General features: G+C 34.0%; 1 protein-coding gene across 1 annotated transcript in view; it reads left to right on the top strand.

Moving 5' to 3' along the window:
• The window catches only part of LOC150094600 (cell adhesion molecule Dscam1-like), a 229002-nt gene that overhangs the window by 115023 nt on the left and 90864 nt on the right, over positions 1-23115 (top strand). Inside the window, exons 4-7 of the mRNA XM_090411601.1 lie at positions 5164-5457; positions 11524-11793; positions 15443-15853; positions 18413-18574. Of these exons, the coding sequence (XP_090267727.1) occupies positions 5164-5457; positions 11524-11793; positions 15443-15853; positions 18413-18574 (1137 nt within the window). The remainder of the gene's footprint in view (positions 1-5163; positions 5458-11523; positions 11794-15442; positions 15854-18412; positions 18575-23115) is intronic.

The raw sequence follows: 23115 nt of genomic DNA on the forward strand, positions 1-23115 counted from the left end.
TGTTCGAAGAAATTCCTTCTTATCGAAAAGCGTTTGCTGGAATTATTTTCTCCTTTAAATAAAAGATTTATATTACATAAAAATTTGTAATAGAGTTGTATTCTTTAATGCTTAAGTACCCCTAACAATTTCAGCAAAATTAGGTTAAAATAGAGAAGGTTGTGAAGGAGCAAAAAAAAAAGTGAAATTCTCAGAACAGAGGTGGTTTAGATTCTAGATGATTTTCATTTGCCCAGTGTGGAACCAACACTTATTAAAAGCCTGAAATGGCTTGAAAAGATATAATGTTTGGTCTGTAGAGTAGGATACCAGATTAGCCCACTAGCGGTAGTTGAACAGCAATTGGCTTGCATTTCCTGGATGAGATTCACTTAAAAAGAAAATTACAATTAGCATCGCTAATTGGTTTTCATAATTTATTAGTTGACCGTTTTACGTTGATAAAAATAAATCAATAAACATAAAAATAAAAGATTGAATATTCTACAAACAAGCATAAATGGAGCCAAGTGCTTTTCTTTGCTAATTATTTAAACGACGTCAGTAAAAGAGTTTTGTAAATTGCAGCCAACTTTCATCCATCGATATGCTATCCACTTTTCTCTATACATGTATGTCTAACATATCAGATTTTTTATCTTCATTTTATTGCATTGTCTCTGAAATTAAAAAATTAATGAAAAAATCAAAAACAGTGATACTCCACAATAATTAGTGCTACTGGACTCCGGAATGCACAATAATCTTTAAGTATCACCATTTATAGAGAAATACTGCAAGATTTCTCTTGCAGATAGCATAATGCACTGTGTACCGCATCAGTACGCATGATCTGACATCGTAAGAAATTCAGAGGGAGTATCGGAAATTTTAGCAAAATTGGAAAGATAGGCTTTCTAAGTAGATAATCGTCAAATCAAATTATAAGTAACGACAAGGATATTCTGATAAGAAGTTTAGAATGAAATGCTTCTGCGGCAAAAACAATAAAGATTGCAATAAATATGGCCTTTGACCTAGAATTTAGCACATTTGAGAAAAATGCTTGGTATCCAGATTATTGAAGGTAATCTCAATAAGGTGACAGTATCCTCACCAATATACCGTTGGAGAAGATACCATTTTCATATACAAAGACATTCTCCGCACTTTCGACTGTGAATATTTTATTATACGCCCTTTTAATGTTTGACCCACCCACTATAGTTTGGAACTCTGTGACCTGCTAGCATTGGGGTGGGGATGAATGTTAGGATAACCGATAAATGTCTCTACTTCGAACACATTTAGAATACCATTTTGTCCACTTCAGGAATACAATATACAGGATATGATCTCGCAGCAATCCAAGAAAATTATGCATCTAAAGTTATCTATTATGCTATGATTGGAACTCCCAATCGATCATTCGTGAACATTTTATTCACATTTTATTCGTGAACAGCAAACTAAAGTTAAAATGTATACACAAAATTAATTATAAACTAGTATTATTCTTGTTCTTTTATCACTAATTCAAGTATTTCATGTAAATAGGATTATAAGAATATGTAATTATTCCGAAGAAACACTAAATTATGAAATCAACAATATAATGCCAGTATGGTGATAATGCAAGAAAAATGTTTTACAGGACATTTTGGACTTATTTCTATTTTAACAATTTAAAACGTCAGATAAAACTACATTAAATCAAACTGCACAACAGAGTTAGTAACCAATTATATTGATCCTTGTTTACCATTAGGCAGCGAAACAACTGCTACGGTATTAATCTTCTCGGTCAGTAATTCTCTCTGGATTGCCGAATTACTACAAACATGATTTGCAAGCGTTACTATTTTGACTACTCTCAGCTTAATCAGCAATTTGACCTTGTATCATTCAATCATCGATTAATTTCTGTTTAGAAATGAAACCACTGAATTCAACAGATATGTCAGATAGCATGATAGCTTTATTCAAAGCAACACTATTATATATATAATTTAACTTTGGTTAAATTAAATTGCACAGTTTAGTATTTATTGGGCCTGGACTTCTTAATTAGGTAAATGTAATATCGGATATGATCGCTACTCTTCTGCAGTTGCCATTCACATACATCAGTTTTACATAATAGCTACAAGAAGGAAATTCTCAAAAAGTCCCTTCTCAAAAATATCAAAATTGGTTATAACAGATCCATACCATGTGATTCAGTAATATAGTTTATAAAATAGTAAATAATCGTAACGTGTGTATATATGTAGGTATGCCTTCACCAGTGGCATTCAATATCAGGTATATTTTGAATATACCTGATATAGTATATATACGCAACCATATATTGGACATCTTTTCTAAGATGTCCAAGATATGGTTTCTAATTTCTAATATTCTTCATGTGTGTCTATGTAAAAATAATAATAATAAATAAATAAAAAGCCCTCGGATTAGATAAGTTGCAATTGTGTGTTTACAGAGAACCTTGGGTAGGGATTAGGTGTTTAGGAAGACCACAGTTAATAATGTTTTACTTTCTACCTGCTATAAAAGAAATTATGCTCCCATGTGCGTTGAGTGATATATAACGTAATTTACGGACTTAGTTTAATTTTGACATTTGGAGAGTATATTATGTTTTTTCTAAAAATATATAAAATAATAGATATTTGTATATGTCTTAGGCCATTCATAAATAAAATATAGTAGAACGCATTAAAGAATACATTAATGTGCAAAATGTAAAGATTTCTCTGTGAACAAATCCGTATATGAAATACAATTAATAAGGTGTGGAACATCGCAAACTAACGCATTCATGAAAGTATATTCTATGTATAGAGAAGCCTAAAAGTGTAGCTAACATGTTTTAATTTAAACGAGCAGGAGGAAGGGAAGGGAAATAGTCCACTTTATATCGTGATCATATGCGTCAGACAGTGTTATAGCCAAAACCATAATTATCGTTAAATATGCTAGTAATTACCATGCTATTCAGTAAAATAATAAATAATCGTAACGTGAATATACGTAGGCATGCTTCATCAGTGGCAGTCATCAATATCGGGTACGTCCATTTTCCTAAGATGTTCAAGCAATGGTTTCTGCTATTCTTCTTGTCAAACGGAAATAAAAAAATGTTTGTTCAAGGAACATTCTCCTTTACCTTACTTCCTAGAACTGTTTTTATATCTTATCATTATTTTGGGACTGTTACTGGATCATTTTCCTAATAGGTTGTAATTAACCTATTTGGCTCGTTGGCTAATTAGGATATTCTGTAGGATATTTCCCGAGTGTATCATCTGAAAGTTAAGTATAGTGGTGAAGGTGTAATAGGAGAAAGCTCTTGTTTTTTTGTTGTTTTTTCCCCTTACGAATTCGATTTTTAGTCTGGGATATGTTTTTGCACGATGAAAATCTGAGTTTCCGAGAGGAGAGGAAAAACCTGAGAGGAAACTTACACTGAGTGTTATGCCACCAAGAGTATGCAGACAGGATTGCGTTCGTTAGGTTTTATTGCTATATAAAATACCATTGCTATAAGTCTGTTCATTGCTGGCGTATATCAACTTGCAATTAAATTTACCGTTTGTTTTCCTGCTTTCTGAGCATCGCGACAGTTGCGGACTCAGGACTTAGTCTGCCGTGCCTAATTCTAATACTATTGAATAAAATGGCTTGCCATAAATATTCCATTTTGGTATCATAAATGCTAAGCGACAGGGTAAGATGATGAAATATAAGCCTATAGATTCATACTGCTGGGCAAAGGCCTCCCTACTCTTCTTTCACAGGCCATCCACATCTCTTGTTTCTGCTTTTCCTATAATCTCATCTCCCCATATCATTCTCTGCCTTCTTCTGGATTTCTTCCTCTTTCTGAGAATCCAGACTTTAACTGTCTCATCCCGGTTACGTGGCCAGCCTTTTTATATTTTAACTGTTTGGATTTTAAATCACTTAAAACGATTTTGGCGTTATGCCTAATATCTGAATGTTTTTTACAGAATAGTGATTGTAGGTTTTACAGGATATTTTAGCGACAAGGACAGTCATCGTTATTTTAGAGTTAAGTACGCACGCAGTGGTTTCTTTTGAAACTCGATAGAGATTTCAATGAGCGATCGGTTTTCGTAAACAGACACCCCCTTGAATGAATTGCATGGACGTTATGTTACGTAAAAGGCACGGTTCTCATCCCTAGAGTTGTCTTTCACTAACATTTTTATTAAGAAATTTATTGGTCCGTCAGCTGTTACGAAATGCATTTCATATATGGTTTAACAGGAGGGTTTGCCTTTTGATTAATGCAACACCGACGTAGCACTTGCCAGAAAATTTGTTCTGGAACATTTCTACAAAATTTAAATTGGAATACTTATCTAAAATAACACATTAAATATCCATATCCTTTTCATTTATTAAAACATATCATGTTTTTTTCCCAAACATGTAAAAAATATATAAGAAATGATTTTTTAAGTATTTTATTTTAATAATACTGGGAGAAATTTTACGATTTACGTGTATGTTTTAATGTTTATCCCATCTGCAGCTAAGAGTTCGTTAATCTGGAAGTTCCCTATAGACGAAACGGATTTTTTCAAGCCATTTCTGGTCCACAATAAACAGAATGCTGGTTTTCTACCGCTGACGAAATTCCTCTACCACCTAAAAAGAACCGCAGTGGGATTCGAATTCATAGTCTTGGAACTCGAAGAGCGTTTTCCTCCTCAACTCTTGACCCGCGATTGAATGGAATATAGACCTCATTAATGCAAAAATTCTAACCGTTCGTTAAATAGATAAATCATCAAGAAACGAATACACTAATATTACGCTTCTATGAATTCATTAGATTTGATTGTCTTCGTTCTTTGAAACTTATTTTTAATTTATGTTTAATGCATACATAGAAATCAAAGTTAAGGCAATCTTTTGACAATTTATTCAATATGACAGAGAGAATGTTTTTCTGCTGCCAAATTTAATCTTTTTCAATAACTTGTTTACATTTAATAAAAGGTTCTCATAATATTTTGGCCATAAAATGTGTATGTTATAATATTTCTAAGGTGTTATAATAATTTTCATGCACCTTCCAGGAACTAATCACATTTGAGGAGCCATGAAGGTCTTTCACAACAGTAATCCTTTATTTTGGTGCTTTTATAGCTCCGGATGTTTCACAGCCTCCAAGAATCATGCGAAGAAGTGGACGAAGGATAAGTAGCGAGAAGCAACAAGTAACTCTAATGTGCATCGCTCAGGGATTCCCAGTGCCAACCTACAGATGGTACAAAATGCAAGATAGCCTTCTGATTTTACCCGAAAACGATCCTCGCGTCAGACCAAATGATGGCATTCTCTTTATCCAAAGCGTTGTGAGATCGGACAGCGGCAAATACGTTTGCGTTGTCCGTAATAACATTGGAGAGGATAGAGCCACCAATGAACTAATCGTGGAAGGTAATATTGTTTTAAATGACATTAATGACTCTGAAAGATCTGTTTTTCTTGAAGTTTTCTGAAAATTCTATCACATGTTATAATGGCTTATTAATAATAAAAAAAAAGCTGTATTTGCCATGTCTTCATATTTAAATCATGTAAAAATAACTTTATATAAATTTTATGTGAATCTATCATGCAATGCTTTCTGTATTTACGTTTTAGAACTTGAGATAGTTTTTTTTCTTAAAACGCTGTCATCCGACAATGGTAATGAGCTATTTCATATTATATTTAATAAATAATCGAATTTGATTCAATCCTTCGTACAAGATTTATGAAGCAACCGCACGAAAAGGTCAATGACAGTGTATTGTATTTACGAGTGATGTTTGATGAAATTCCGTTCAATTGAATTCAAGTTATGAACTGATTCATTATTCAGAGTTTTGTGTAAACTACTAAGTCTGCTATTGAAACAACTAGTTTGAGAAATGTTCTTAGTGAAAACAATCGGACGTGACAGATGCTGATAATGTTCGATCTATTTTTACAAGCTATCATAAGCACATCAAAGTAAAACGGGATATAAAAATTAATTTTTATAAAGGTATAGACTGAATGAAACTGCATTTCATTTAGTCTATATCTTTAAATATACTTTGTTACATTAAAGATAAGATTGCTTCTATTATGAAAGATTTTTCCCTCTCGTTCATATATTAAAAATATCAGAGATTGCAAAATATATAGCGCATTAATAGCATCAAAAGAATTCAGCATATCGCTATTCCTTCAATAGATTCCCGAGATTGAAGCAAGAAACAACTTCTGTTTAAAAATACTCTGTGAAGCAGCAATTCTTTTTTAACGTATTACGAAAATAATTGAATTGACACTTTCTTTTAGTGAATTTAGCTGTTATCAAACTTCGGTATACTTCTTTCCCTGTAATATTTGTTTTATGATTAATTCTAAGGACGAAACAATATGAGATTAAAAGAATCATTTTCAATGTATTTTAACCTCCAAGGAGATATTTCAATTTTCTCACGATGGCTAGGAATTCATAGAAATCTTCATTTAGTCTTATTGATGATGCTAAGGGAACGTTAGATCCTTCGGAATCAGCAAATAGCTTCGGGCATAAAACGTTTTGTGCTGAAGGAACCTCTGTTGTGTTGTTGCCGCTACAAATTATTCGCTTTACTTGAATGCTTATCTTAAAAACATCATATACTAGGAGGGGAATGAAAAGTTCTGACACCTATAACAAAAATTATATTAAAGCAACTGATATAACCACAAGAACATATTTAAAACTCTCTAACCCCCCATGTTTCATTAGATTGTCAGAAGTCGTCCCTTTTCTTTAGGATATATATAAGAAGACACATCAGAGGTTTGAAGAAGAAATTCGAAGAAATAGAGGTGCAAGCCGTCATCAAGTTCTTCGTGCACCAAGAAAAGTCTGCAATTGATATTCACCAAACGTTTGTGAGACTTTGTGGGCATGTGTCCCAGTATATATCGAACAGTTGCCAGATGGGTATCCAAGTTTATAACCGGGCATCCTGAGACAACAAATGCTCCCCGGGTCAGGAAGACCTTCCACAGCGATTACACTTGAAAACATCGATGCAATGCATGCCATGGTTCTTAAAGATATACCACTACTAGCCAAAAGCATTGCATAGAGTCTCTGGGGATATCCAGGGAACGAGTTGGGATCATTACCCACCAGCATCTGGATATGCAGAAGCTGTCAGATGTTTGAATGCCTACCAAAAGGGAGAACGTGTGCTGTCATCTAAAGGGATTTGGAGTCACTTTTAGAAATCAGGCGCAAATTATTTGGCTCGTATTGTGATAGTATTAATGAAACATGACTTCATCACTATGACCCAGAGACCAAATAACAGTCAGTGGAGTGAAGACACAAAGGTTCTCCACGGCCAAAGAAGTTCCGAACCCAAAAGTCAGCAGGGAGGGTTCTTACCATTGTCTTTCCGGATATGGATAGTGTAATCTTACCAAGTGCCTCAAAAATGTGAACTGTTACAACAGCAATTTATTTATTCAACAGCTCTGAAAGAATTGATGGAGGTACTGAAGGAAAAACACTGTGGGAAACTGAGCAGAGGCGTGCAGAAGTCATATCTGCAGCTCAGGGCTGGTTTGTGCAACAAGGGAAAGACTTTTTCTCAGAGGATTGCAAATGATGCAGCAGCGTTGTAACAAGTGTATAACACTTTGTGAAATTATGTAGATAATATGTAAGTTGCATTGTTCTAGTTAAATTCCTTCATGGTGATTATCACAACTTTTCAGCACACCCTCATTACCATCGGAAATTTTCAGATAGGGAATGGTTAGTTTATGAATAAATATATAATGCCATATACTGTACTCAAGTTTAGGATAATCAGCATTATCCATATCCTTTGGAACTACAAAAGCAAACAAAAAAACATGTGACAAATATACCTACTGTACAGTGTAAGAAATAATTTCTTTCTTTCTTTCCGATGGTGACCCATAACGATAGTTCTATGTTACCACGGGGAGAATACTGTTACAGACGACTCAAAATGGCGAATAGAAGAAAACTTGGCAACTACTTTCATGAAGATAATTAAATAATAACCATGTAGAAATTCACAACTGAAGAAAATGATGGAAATAATTCATTTTAACGAAAATAATGAAATAGTCATCATTACAATCAAAAAGGGTTAATATATATTAAAATTATAAATCACAGTTATATATATTAAGTATATATTTTTTTTATATTTACCGTAAGAGAAAAAATAAATCACTCATCAAAATAGCAATTTCTGAAGGACTCCTCATTAAATGAACTTTCAGTATTCAACTTTTTGGGTGCGAGGGGAAGGTAGAGTTGGGAACATATTGCTGTTTTGCCAATAGATCTAGACGTTATAAAATCCATCGTTTGTTATAACATCTCAATGCAACAGATTTGGAAAATATAAACTTATATAACAAAAGTTAACACTTTTCCAATATATATGAAATACGATATATAATATTCCGTAAAATATATAAATGCCATAACAAATAATCTTATGTAGCTGATTGAAATACCGTAGATCCTTGAATATGTGTATGCCGCTACAGGTATTATCCCGTATTTTTGCTATAATAAATCTTCACACTTTCCTAAGAAAATGATTTATACGTTAAGCTTCTAGATGTTTCTGGCTTCACGTGTTGTTATTTCTGGAGTGCGAAAGGTTTTTCTCTTCCAACTCACTGATGGTAACAGCTGTCAGAGATTATTTATTTATCTCTGATAAATAGATCAGCCTTTCCAAGACAATACCGAAATAACAAAGAAATATTGCTTCGCGGAAGTGAACAGCCACAGGTACACGCACATTGTATCAAGACCTGAGTCACCCCTTCTACGACGAGAAATAATTCGTAATTTTAGACGAAATTTATTACCAAGTAAACATAAACGAAACTTATGTTGCTCTAAACTAGGAAAAATATAAAATAAAGATTTTTCCTTACGAGGGAAAATAAATAGCATACTTCATTTAATGAATAAATATAAATGAAATACCTTGTGATTGCAAGTATCTGCAGCCATAATGATCTAGCACATAGGTTTCCAAACTTTTTCGGGCCACTGCCCACTTTGCAAGACATAAATTTTGTAACGCCCCCCCCCATTATTTTGCAACGCCCCCCATTGATCGTGTAAGACGGGTATAAGATGAATTAAAATGTAATATTTAAATTTTAAATGATTATCTAATCGAAAAATCACGAAAATAATTAATTTTTAAATATATATTATTAATTTCTTCTATAAAGAGCCACCGACCCCTAGACTGCCTTAACGCCCCCAAATGCTTCTGATCCCACTATACCCCCCCCCTAGAAGGCTTCAGCGCCCACTGGGGGGCGGTACCGCCCACTTTGGGAACCTAATTCTAGCAGATACATAGACAGTAGTGGATGTAATATCCTATTAGGTTTCGTTGCATATCATGAATATCTACGCATAGTGCATTACTTTGGTGCTGTTTTCAGTAATAAAATGTTATGAATTTTTAAACCCCCCTTCTTATTTATGGCTAGCAATATATTAACAGAAGAAACCATGCTCCTGAATATCGCTTTGAATGATCTAGCAATCATGTGCTGAGTTTCAAGTCCAACGATTGGTGTATACAGAATTCGTTAGCTGTTATGTACACGTTTCATTTTATTGAAAACTTATATGTTTTAGGGGACATCCACCCACGAAAAGTTGTAAACTTATATTACCTTTGTACTGTAGTGGGCAAAGGTTTGATATTTTATCGTTTTATATTTATTTTTGCGTAGTCCTAAAATCCTCCTCTAGAAACACTCGAGTTGAAGCTATATCAGGCCTGTGGTATGCGATGAAGTGTTCTCGCACTTGGCGATGAAATTCATTTACCACCTAAGAAAACATTCACAAGCATTCATGCTGGGATTCAAATTCACACCTATTAGTTAGAGAGCGACAGTGCTGTCCACTTAGGTAACCATATCCACCTGGTTCGCCAACAATAATTTGTTGACCAACTAGGCAAAACAGTTAAGGAAAACTCATTTGGTACGACAGACATCCACTCCACGATGTTCTGGAAACATTTCACGAAGATAAACGGAATTCCTGCAGTTCCATCACGCTTGCTGATGGTATCCTTCCCTATTCCCTTATGAACACAATTTTGCCATTTCCCTAGATCATCCATAGTGCAGATAGCCAGTAACCAGTGACTGGAAAGCGATAATCTATAAGATGAAGCTACTGTCTGTTCCTGTCAACCATTCCAGGACTACACATGTTAAGATGATATATTCTGTTGCAAGTGTTCATGCTCAGGGGTAAAAATAAACATGAAGGGATGTAGTTACTTGACAAATATGTTTAAATAGGCTGCAGCATTCAATATTTGTTCTACTGGCTTCTAGGGACTAAGAAATGACACAGAAACATACTTCCGGCTATCACTGCAGTGGCGCTGTTATGATCATGATGAGCCATGGTTTCGTGTGGTTATCACCCTCTGGTTTCTTCCGGGATAAAAAAAAAAAAAAACACTTGAGGGTGTAAACAGGAAGCAACTCTTCTATCGCATTCAGTTATGGAAGGATTCTTTAATGACTATTCTCAAAGGAATTTTTTTTTTAATTTTAAATTAAATTAAAATGTTTAGTTCCATGAGATAAAAGTGGGCGAAGAGACAGTAAAAACAGAATATATATAAAATAATCATTAATGTGAATTACGTATGAAAAAAATAGTAATCCCGATATTATTGTATTCTAAGATTATCTATCCAGGTGATTCTAGGTCGCTATCGTAGCTGTTTCCGATTTTTTCGTGATATTTTCTTGTATCCTGGCAATGGAACGGATTTTCCTTCTAATCTCTTTATTTGGTAAGTGTGCAGTTTATAGTATCTTCAAAAGTTTACTGTAGCACTTAATTTAGAAGGCCAAATAGTATTTTCCTCATCTTCGTTTAGCAATGTCTTATTATACAGATGTGAGAGTTGGACAAAGTTAACAAGGCTATCCATGAGATAGTCTTGTAACTAGCTGTATTTTATTGTCCTTCCAAAATGGCTGTAACCTCTCAAGATCAATAGTTGCTTTAGCAATGCGTGCGTTAATATATTTATTGATAGATATCTATATTTAATCTAGATATTTAATAATGTATAGCTCGACGTATTGTGTGACATGAATATTGATAAAATACAGGATTCGTACTCAACAAGTTGAATTTACTTTCTAAAGATTTCTTGTATAACCAGTCTACAATCAGGACCGTACTGAAAATTTTCCCGAGGCTGGCGAGGTCGAAGCGCTAGTGCCCCGGGACCGCCTCCTAATTTTGGGGCCCTTAAATTGGCCCTAATTTTTCGCGGTCCCCAGCTAGAGCCTCGTGCGCCTGTACATAATTATCGCCCTGTCACCAATATGCGCATGTTTCCTGAAAAGTTCATTGTATGTATATGTACAGCTTTGTTGGCTAGTAAAATGTGTAGTATTTTATTTATGTTACAGAGCTTCTGAACATCACAATCACTCCTAGTGAGGTTCGCACAGAGGTTGGGAGATCTGCTACTTTCAACTGCTCGGTCAGCGGAGGTCATATAGGGTCTCTCGCTTGGAAGAAAGATATGCATTTTTTATCACCTAGTTCAAGATTGAGCTTCCCGACGCCTACAGTTCTGCATATACGTCAAGTGAAGCGACAAGATGCAGGAGTGTATCAATGTTTTGTCTACCGAGATTTGCAGTCTGCACAAGCGTCATCACGGCTAATTACGGGAGGTGTGTACTGCTTATCAATAAACATTGCTTACTTTAGTATGTAAACATTCTTACATAGTTGACTTAAAATTTGACATTCAGACCTGCAACTGAGTTTTCAGAATATCTGAGATTCAAAAAATTTGTATTCTCTTGTAGAGAATGCAATTTTATAACTATCAAAATAAAATCGTATTGTTATCGTTGGAATCAAGGGTATAGTTAGTGTACATGGGTGTAATGATGATAAGACAACACCATTCCTGTCTGTAGAGGATCCTCTACCTACTCTTTAATTGCGTGTGCATGAAATAAACATTAATGATACAGTATTACATCAGCAGTAGTATCTAATATAATGCTTATCTAGTAAAATATTAGTTTTAGGACATCAGTTTGAGCATTTTTCTTTTTTGAATTATTTTCGTTCCGCAAATTCTTTTCGAGAGCGGTGGAGAAACGAAACCAAATACATGTTGTTATTTACAACAGTGTATATTGAAATCAATAAATACATACATTATACAAAATCAATCAATATGGCAGATATACAAATTTGAATTCCTCGTTGTCCCATAAGTTTAGCTAATCACTATACATTATAACTGCTTTGAACTAATGCAGTATTCTATTTTTAAAATGTCACAGTATTAGCACTAATATACTACTGTGTATATTTATCAGAGAAGCAGATATTCAATGAGAACTACACGAAGTTAAGTTTAGCACTTCATTCAGGCACACTAATTAACTAAAGGTACTTTAGTCCGTTTTAAATATCGTTTGTTTTCCGTCCTCTGTCACTCTAAAGCCCGCTTTAGTATCTTATCTTCTCCCTCTCAGTGCTGTCATCCTTCTATCTAATCCCCTTCGGTACACCGGTTTCTCACTTCTATGATAAAAGTACCTTAGATCCTGTCAACAGCTACTATCTCAATTTCTTCATTCTAATCTTGGACCAGATTATTACATACCTACAGTTTCTTTGGTTGCAGGAATAGCTGTTTGCCTTAAAATAATTGCAGTGTGAATCCCTTCCATGAGGACTGCAACCCTATAACACACTGAGTAACTGTACTGTGGATGGACTGAATGTAAGAAATTCAGGAAACCCTTCTTCTCTAGAGACTAAATAGTGAACTTTTTCAAGCTCTGTCACGCTTCCAGTAAGCCGGTCGATAACATTCACCTACCACCCAAAACCATTCATAAACATTCATGCCCACGTAGGGAATTCGAATCCCTCCCAGCCTGTTGTTTTGGGAAAATGGTAAGTTTTCTCTTCATTCAACTAGGTCAACAATGTTTGATAATTTTTGATCGCAAACATTTATAACAATCGTTCCCCTAAAAGATTATAAATGTTTATTAGGAGTTACTGTAGTTTGGAATTATGACTGAAGCCATTCAGGCTGAAAGTCCCATGTATTATGTCTCTAAAGTGTATGTGATGTAATCTGTCCAGTTCATCTATTGTACGGGATAAAAATCCCGAGTTTCTAGAAAGAAAACACCACCACCTCTATGAAATAAGCTTACTTGACTTCCATTGAAAAACCATTAAAAAGGCTCACATTTTAGATGGAATTCGAACCAAGGTCTTCCCAACCAAAGTGTATCGAGAAGAGTTCGTGAATGTGCTAATGGCAAAATTTTTCAGGTATCCTGCTCTGTAGATCCAAAATGCACTTTATAAGCTACTTCAGGACTCCAATAAACAGTTATTCGATTGGGAAATAAAAAAAACGTTTATTATTCCAACTTCTTATATGAATAATAAACATTCAGAATAATTTGTGTGACCCTCAATACTGCGAGCAAGAGCTTCCATGTTGTACGTCAAAACATCGATTTAAAAAGTACAGTACAAACAACACGCCTGAAATAAATATGCTTTTTGTAATATGCTAATGAGATGTATACAACTAATTATTGTTAATCGACTTTTCTACGTCAGAGGCCAGACAAGAATCACCAAGCGGAATATGATTCTTCCAGAAATTATTGAACAGGTTTAGTATATATTTATTTTCTACCATCTGAAATACTCACCGCTTCTTAGTTGCTGGCATAATATACTTTCATTTGCAAATTATGTGATAGGAGAGCTCATTAAGTAAGAAACACTTCAAAGTGCAATATAATTAGTAAATTCTAACTAATATTAAATTCTGTTATTGAGCTTTCCGCTTTCTCCTTAATTAGGTTTCGTATACTCTCTTCAATGTTTGCGCTGTCCTAACTCATATGGTTCACTATACTAGGAGTAATCAGCTGATATATTTCTGATTAACATTTTTTTTTCTTTTCTTTTCTACCCTGCTTTTAATGTTTTCGATGTCAATGAACTTTACAACATACTTTTTGAAAACCTTCATTACACAGCATGTCATTATCAACATTTACTCGATAAACACTCGTCTCGTATTTGAATGTAATCACATTAACGAAATGGTAATAAAAAAGATGTTGCATTTTACATCAAAGCATATCTATGTAGAATATTCAGCGGCACGACTCTTTCACTGTTACCTCATTAATAAGAGTGCTACCAATAGAAAACATGTTTTTTTAAAAAAATCTCTCATATAAGCAAACATTAAAAAGTCGAGAACGTTTGGATTGATTTGTAGATGATTACACAGGAATATCTCATATGTCTTTAAAAATACACATCATCGCCTTAATAAACCATAGAATTGCGATGTGTTTAAAACTCGAGAATAACATTTGAAATGTTATTCTCGAGAATAATTGAAATTAAGCAATAATTGATTTAACATGACTCTGTAAATAATTTCTTCCCACTTCAAAAACAAAATATAAATAAATAAAGATGCCATTAGTTTACTTTCATTAATTCATTCCATCTCACTTCATTTGCGATCATTTCAGTCATACTACACTGACAGAAGCGTGTTAAAAATGTAAATTATAAGGTGGTGGTGGTGGTTATTGAGAATTAAATTTGAATCTCCGCTATAGCCCTTTAATTATTTATCGAATACTTAAGTGAGGATAAATGCTCTACCACATTGCTGAGATTACTGGCAGAACAGAGACGCGAATAATGCATTAACAAAAATTACTTGATTAACCATCTATCTCTGTCTGGTCACTGATACACAAGGGAGTTGGGGATGCAGCCAATATGCCACTATGTTGGGTTTCTTCTTCGTGATAAAAGAAGAAAACAAATAGCCATGCTTATCAGATACGATGATCCCTGGCAAGAGAACGATCCTGTTGCAATCAGTTATCCTCAAAAGAACTGCGCACAGATAACCTAGCATTACAAACTCCCACCGGATTCTCAGAAAATTATTGGACCATCTGATGTGGGGTGCCTGTTGATAATACAAATGAAATTAGGCATATGCTCGTTTCTTTTAGGAACAAACCTAACTTAATGGGAACAGAACAGCAATTTCCATGTTGGGTATTCGTGTGTGTGTATATATATATATATATATATATATTATTTTTTCGCCTGATAATTGATATTCAGGTTTTTCTATGAAGTGACTAACTATTTTCTTCGTTACTTCACGATGGATTTTTATTCTTCATAAGACATGTAATTAGCAAATAACATTTTAGTATTTTTGATATTTAAGAAGTTGACAGCTGAATGTTTTAAGTATCTTCTAAATTTCCCTTTGTATTACAGATCTTCATCCAGAAATAAAATTTGCGTTTGTCGAGAAAACCGTTCACCCAGGAGCATTTGTGTCCTTCATGTGTATTGCTAATGGTAGTCCATCTCCGAAGGTTACCTGGATGTTAGACAGACTATGGAAGCTCTCCACCAGACCAGGACTGTCTATTAGTAGTTATAATACTGAAGACGGTGACGTAAGAAGTTACGCTAACTTCTCTTCGGTAGATGTTCGTGACAGTGGTGTATATAGCTGCACTGCGACTAATTACGTTGGAAGAGCAGCACACTCTCGTCGCTTGAATGTGTTTGGACAACTGTATATCCGCACTCTCAGTGATCAGTCGGCTTTGGCAGGAGAGAGTTTTGGAATCCAGTGTCCCTTCGGGGGTTATCCTTTTCACAGCATAACGTGGAAGAAAGGTATGTATCTAAAAGGTGGCGTGTGTAATAAAACATGGAAACACAGAGCAACTAAACAGATAATAAATTATTTTCTTTCATTTCAATTAATATGAAATAATCTTTTCAATATTTCTAGCCGTTTTAATAATTTTTAGCTTCTTTTCCTTCGAGGATATCGCCTGTTTATCCAACTGTTACTCGCGATCTTAGGTGAGGTACTTTTCTGTGGAAATTAACCTTAATAGTCGAATAACAAAGGTAGTAAAACGTTTATCATTCGATAGTCATTGACAAGTATTCTACCACCACAAGGAAATTCGTAAAAGCCCACTCGATATTAGTAAACTTTTCTAACATCGTTAATTACTTGAGTGCATTTCGAAATAATGGAAATGGATAGTTACATAGCTCTTGGATATTTGCCACATCCAAGTGCAACGAAATGGACATTTATAGAACAGTTTCTTCGACGCGACATCGTAGAGATCTAATTTGATATTTTTTCTTTCACAGGTTGAAGATTGGCCATTAGCACTGCAGGTTACTACAAGCATTTCAAAACTTAAAAAGTGAAAGTACACACACGCTCCCGCATGTTTCTTTGTTTTTGCAACTAAGTTGTTTATCATTGTTTCTACTCCATTCTTTAGAAATCATGAACCCCTCCCTTCAGTGCGTTCTTTCTCGGAATTTAAGAGGCAATGCCCTTCATGTTTTTCAAGACGTAACGACTAGCGATTACTTTGGTTTCTTTTAAGTATATCTACCCAACGTGTAAAATTCTGTGGAGTGGGCTATAGCAATAGCCACTTCTAATAATTCATATAACTTCTACAGTTCATATATCATTTCTAGGATATTTTTAAATATGATAGAAAAACAGTGTTATATTAATTAGTTGTCGGAAAACATATACTTTGGAAACAATGATTGTGTGCTTACCGACTTTGATATAAAAAATAGTGTTTCCATTCAATGTGAACCAGTGAGGTAATCTACCGCAAAGCAGAAGGATGTCTCTTTAAGATAGTTGGAAGAATGAGTTCCTATGCTTAAGAATAACTTCGATTAATCCTGTTATTTGGAATTTTCCAGTAACAACATAGTTCTTCAGCGTGTTATTTCAATTCTCCCTCAAAGTAATAAACAAAAAAAAAACGCCTAGAAGTCTCTCTCTCTCATTTGCACAATACTTTATACCTCAAAAGTTTCATACAGATCTCACCAACACTTATGTGACGCTTTGATACGTATTATTTGTTTCGTTTATTTTGTTGAATTCATGGAGTTGACAAGATCTTGTATTAAGCTTGACTCATGAACATTTGCGATGGCTAGGCTGAATTAATGAAATCGCCCCGGCATCCTTAACATATTATTACCAAATAGTTATTTTGAATAAAGGTTAACGAATAATCAATGCCAGAGTTAGCTCCAAGTATTGAATCGGGAGCGACAATGCAGTTTTTGTGTAACACAGTAAGAAAATGTTTGAAACACTAACGAATAGAAAATATAATGGAAGAACAAATGCAGATAGTTGGGGCTATGATCCATAAAGTAATATAGTAACGAATGTAATATAAGACAAAGTGTTATGTTTATGTTATCGAAGGTATAAAATTAAATGTAAACGTAGTTAGGTGCTTAGAACGAATTACTAGTACTATACCAGAGGAAGAGGTCTTCCTTATTAATAGGACAATTATTAAATAGATCGGTTTGATTTTGAGTCATGCAATGAATTTGTTTAAAGTTCATTATTAATATTAATTTTTAAATATTTAATTCTAATGTAAAAATATTGATCAAATGCAATCGTATATTGCACTGATTCTTAAATACAGTTTATCATATATTCATTGAAATGCTTAACAGTTTGCATTAAAATTCGGCCAGTCAGGAAAAAAATTGAAGTATTACAAAGGCTAAATCAGAAGAGTTCTCCATATCGCTCGTTGTTTTCGTTTTTATAAAACATATTGCAGATAATTTATACGCACATAAAAAATAAAATAAAAACGAAAATGTAATAGTTTTAAGGAGCAATTCGTGACAGTATTCTTATATAGGGAGGGCATTAATTAAAGTTGTTTGGCATTAATTTGGCATTTGTAAACATAATTGTTTTGTTGAATGAAATCAAAATTGACAGATTTTTATGACATTTAATTAAATTACATCAGCTAGAATTATTTGTACCAGTTCAAAATGTTTTACCATATTTTGCTTCCTCAAGGATATGCCTGAAATAAAAACTGAGAAATGTGACAATTTTTCCGGATGTAAAAAAAAAAAAATGTCAGATCAGAGTTGAAGAATAACATACGACAGACAAACAAAACAAATAACAGAAGCTTACACATTTTGTGCCGTCTTATAACAAATGATTTCAATTCCTAATTCAATTAAAACACGGCGATAAATAATTAAAACGTGCGTTATTTATTATTCATTGTCTTCGTTTGACAATGAAAAAATATATACTAATCTATTTTTAAATGACTTTTGATTTTACGTGTACTTCTAACCTATTTTAAACCGTAGTTCTAATATCTGATTTTTTCCCCCTTTCAGATGGGAGACGCCTTCCACTTAACCAACGTCACAAAGTTTACCCGAATGGCACGATGGTAATTTTTAACGTGCAGAGATCACAAGATGATGGGCAGTATACGTGTGAAGTACTCAATAATCAAGGGATGTCTGTTCAGCGTACATTCAAGATAATAGTGAGAGGTTTGAATAGCTCACATTGTACTGTTAAGATATATAATAATGTCATGATTTAAGTCAAATAATTTTATTTAGAATTGTTTATCAAAATATTCTCACTTTCAAAACCAAAATTTCATTAAATATACAATTTCATAAAATAAAGGATGTTGTGGATCCATCCCTATTCTATGGCCAAATTTCACTGACTTATAATCGACAGGTTATCATTATTTAGAGTTAGTTTAAAAAATCGAAATTTTATTTCGTTAAATTCGAAGGTCGAATAGCGTTTAAAGAATAACAACCTAGAGCAAGACAGGCGTCATCCAGATATTCCCCTATCGACTCAAGCAATTGATTATGTGCCCGACAACTTATTAAGGATGGATGCATGCAGAATAATAGCAGTATCAGATTTTTAAAATCTTAGTAATATCGTAAAACTTCTCCCGGGGACATTTATTAAAAGACTAAAACAGCTGAAATTATTCTGGGAAACTCATTTTTGTAAGAAGTTAACGCTTCCTTGATGGTTTTCTGAAGTTTTCAGACCAGCGACGAAGGTAAAATTTGCGAAGTAATTTAAATATTTACCACACTTCACTTCTGTGAGTGTATGTCTATATAAAGCTTCTTATTTATTCGCGGCGTCATTTTGAAATGTTCCGTTTCGATCGAAGTAAATCATTAGATACGTCAAAGATCTTTTGAAGAGTTCTTTACTATATCTTCTCTCTATTTCCGCACTCTTAAGCAATTTTGTCTAATTCACAATATTTGTTTCGTATACTCTGCAAAAGGAGAAGATTCTTTACGAAGGAATTGGTAATGAAGTGACGATTCAATTGCTGAGAGAACTAAAATGATTAGCACCACACTTCATTCCAGTGGTTGTTTCCCTAGAGGGCAGATTTGGGAAGCTAGCACACGCAAATGTTCGCTTCAACGAACAAAATATTTCAGCATGTGCTCTTGTAGGGAATCTAGTTACTGAGCTCTTTTTTAGGAAGAAAAGTTATTAATATTTAGGAGATATTGGAGAGTATAAGCCACGAATCAGAAGCTTTTCATTTCTACAATTTCATTAAATCATATTTACTAGTTAGTACATATACTCGTCTTTTTTAACTTGAAACAATTTTAAATATGGGGAATACGCTTCTCAAAATTTCATCGAAGAAGATTAAAAGAACTTCTAATACGGCATTGATTAGTGGGCCACTAGACATTAGCTATAACGGCTGTAGTAAAAGAAAATTTATATACATTTGAGGCGTAACTCCATTGATAAGGAATTATGGTCTTCTTTTAATACATTCAAAACATTTCAATTTATGCATTTCTATATGGCACACGGATGGATTTAAATACATTCGGAAACTGGAAACAACCGTTGGACTTTCAGCAGATTATGTATTATTTAAATATGATTGTATTTAAATTTATGGAGCACAGTCGCATTGGCACATTTGGCCTCCAAAACACCTGGGTTTGAATTCTGTCTAAGACGAGGAAAAAAACTTGAATAGAATGTAGATTATCTGTTGTTAGCCGTTGTTATTAGCTTCATTATGCAAAACAGGTAAACCTCTCAGACAATAGCATGCAATTAACAGAGAATATTCTCCTCTTCGTTCATTTTCTTCACTCTCAATTTCAACAAACTCATTTTCTATATTTGCTAATTTTATATTTAAAATCAGTGTTGTGTGATCCGACGTCGTAAACGCATATTTTTAAGGAAAAAACGGCGTTTTAATAACTAAAAGGTTGAGAAGAAAATAATCGATCATCAACACCAATAAAATAGACATGTCCAATTAAAAGTCAGAATAACTGGCTTAAAGTGACAGCACGTACTCTTCTCCAATAATTTAACACACCTATTTTAATCAGGAACCAGAGCTAAAAGTAACAGCAACGTCAAATCAGCATACACTTGATCTAGAATAGCGTTACTTATCATATCTCGAAATGCTTTTATTTATATTTGCTAATTTTATCCATTTTTATGATCAGCATATTGTTTATTTAATAATTAGCATCCTTGCTGTGGTCCGGAGTTATTCATTCAAAATTATTAAATTTCTTTATTAGGCATATGCTGTAATTCAAGCAATAGTTGCATATTTATCAGTTAATTATTCTTAAACAAAAATAAATAAACTCGCATCATAAAAATATCTCCTTTAAATTTTGTAGAGCTCATGAACGCTTTCCGGTTTTATGTTGATGTTTAATCTTGTCTTCCGTGAGCATTCATCAGTGATGGCTCGTTTATCACAAGGCATTAATTGATAAGAAATACAGTAATTAATAAAATAAGTTTGTATTACACATTACAATAAACATTTAGATTATACCAAATGATATACTTAACAACCTTTACTCAAACCAAAGTCGTGGAAATTCTGATTTGCTTTAAAGAGTGTCTTAGATGGAATCACACGTCCAGTAGCAATATATACGTATTTATTCTAGCATGGCGATATAATTATTGTTTCATGAAGCAATGAAATACGAATAACAATTTATGAAACAAACTATCTAATAGAAGTGCCTGTCTTTTGTCTCTGTTGGCTTATACTGTTCTACACATTATAGCATAAGTCACGACTATTAGTTCATGGATGCACCGACCGATAACCCTTTGACTGGAGAGATCTGGATTAGAATGTCATCTAGGACGTGAAAAACCTTTATCCGGGCTTAAGTGAATTAGCCAGTCTCATAAAGTGGTGAAAGGGTTTTTCCTCCCGATTTTCCAGCAGAAAAAACCCTGGCAAAGTGACTTAATGACAAGAGGCTATGTGATTTTCTAAAAGACCTTCAGCGTGCCGCCCTCAGCAGAGGATGTCTTAACTTGCCGCTCAACTTTCCTGGGCTGTGTGTGTGTGTGTGTGGAAGCATACAGTATCCAAAAGTTCATAGTATTTTCTTCCACTCTGGATAAAAGAAAACTATTCACCTGAAGAAATGAACTTTTCTCTCTGGGGACCAGATTCCCTGATCTCAAAGCATACTGAGATCAGAGAATCTGGTCTGAGATGTAGTGATGATGTTTTGTTTTAAACGATAGGTGTCGGTATTGTATTCTTTGCTAGCAGGAAAATAGGAATAAAACGGGACCGCATCCATTTGTCACTGTTAATAAAGGTGCAGGTACTCCGTACAGTTGAGCACCATCAAAAAATAAATAAATAAATACAAAATAATAATCAGAAACTGATTATAAAAATAACGTCAGTCTATTGGGTTTCAAAATATTGTAATATCAAAGAACTTCGACTTATATTCCTGGTGTCGGAGTTTCGTGATTTCATTTAATAAGAGAATCGCAACCACGAAAATTTGAGAAGAAAAAAATAAAAAATAAATATATATATACTACTCTCTCTCTCTCTCTCTCTCTCTCTCTCTCTCTCTCTATATATATATATATATATATATATATATATATATATATATAAAGATAAGCCGAAATTTTAAACGGTTTTATGTCACGTTTTTTGTCTCCGGCTTACCAGCCCGGAACTCGGGGGGAGGGGGTCCTCCAGGAAAAAAAACCTTAGTGTGTATATATATAGAATATTGAGATAGCAAGCGACGTGAGTGGATTTTACTTCTTATTTAAACAGTGTTACAATTAATTACAGTAGCCTTAATGAAGAGTAAAATGCAGATATAATTAATCATTTTTTTCATCGTCGACCTTGACGGTTCTTCTCCCTTATAACTTATTGACAGATAAATAAATCTTGTTTCGGTTTATCTTTGAAAATGGCAACTGAAAGTCAATTGTCATTTGTCTACTAGCATCACTACTGTTATCTGAAATCTTTCGTAGTCCACGAAAGATTTCGTTTACATACATCTCCGAAGGTCTGGATTTAATGTGATAATGCGTAAAAGACTTTCGTTGTAGGAACAGTTTTGGTACCGCATACTGTATTGATGAAGACTGTGGAAAAATCTTGAGATGACTATTTTATATTCTTGATAATTGTCCTAAATGGTATAATAGTACACTAAGGGTGTTAAGACCTCGTATTACACTCATAAACTCAGAGAGAAGCGGAATAAATGAAGCATAACGTCAATCTGTTGAGTTGCAAAATATTTTAATATCAAAGAACATCGACTTATATTCCTGGTATCGGTGTTTCGTGATTGCACCGTCAATAAATAAATTGATACTTGGTGTTGCAGCATTGGCGGTAAATTACTTTTGTGAATGTCGTAACTGACAGTTGTGTAAGATAGAGATCGCTTAGTTGTTCGAATGTACATAATGAACAAACCATCTATTCTTATCTCATACAGAACGGAAGTTCTAGGAGAGTGGAGAAAATTACTCCGGGAAAGGCTTAACATGCGCTACCTCAAAAAATCATACTAACCCAGTCGCTATAAAAAAAAAAATTAAAAAAAATGCGCATCCTGCTCGCCACACCAACACACAACACCAGATTCATCTTAAAAGATAACCTGCATTTCCTGTATAACACGCACACACAAACTCCAGGAAAAAGAAAAATCCACTAAAATATACTGCAACAATA

Source organism: Typopeltis vanoorti, chromosome 21 (assembly GCF_054136105.1).
Source record: "Typopeltis vanoorti isolate ZY-2024b chromosome 21, IOZ_Tvanoo_1.0, whole genome shotgun sequence".
NCBI classification, from domain to species: Eukaryota; Metazoa; Arthropoda; class Arachnida; order Uropygi; family Thelyphonidae; genus Typopeltis; species Typopeltis vanoorti.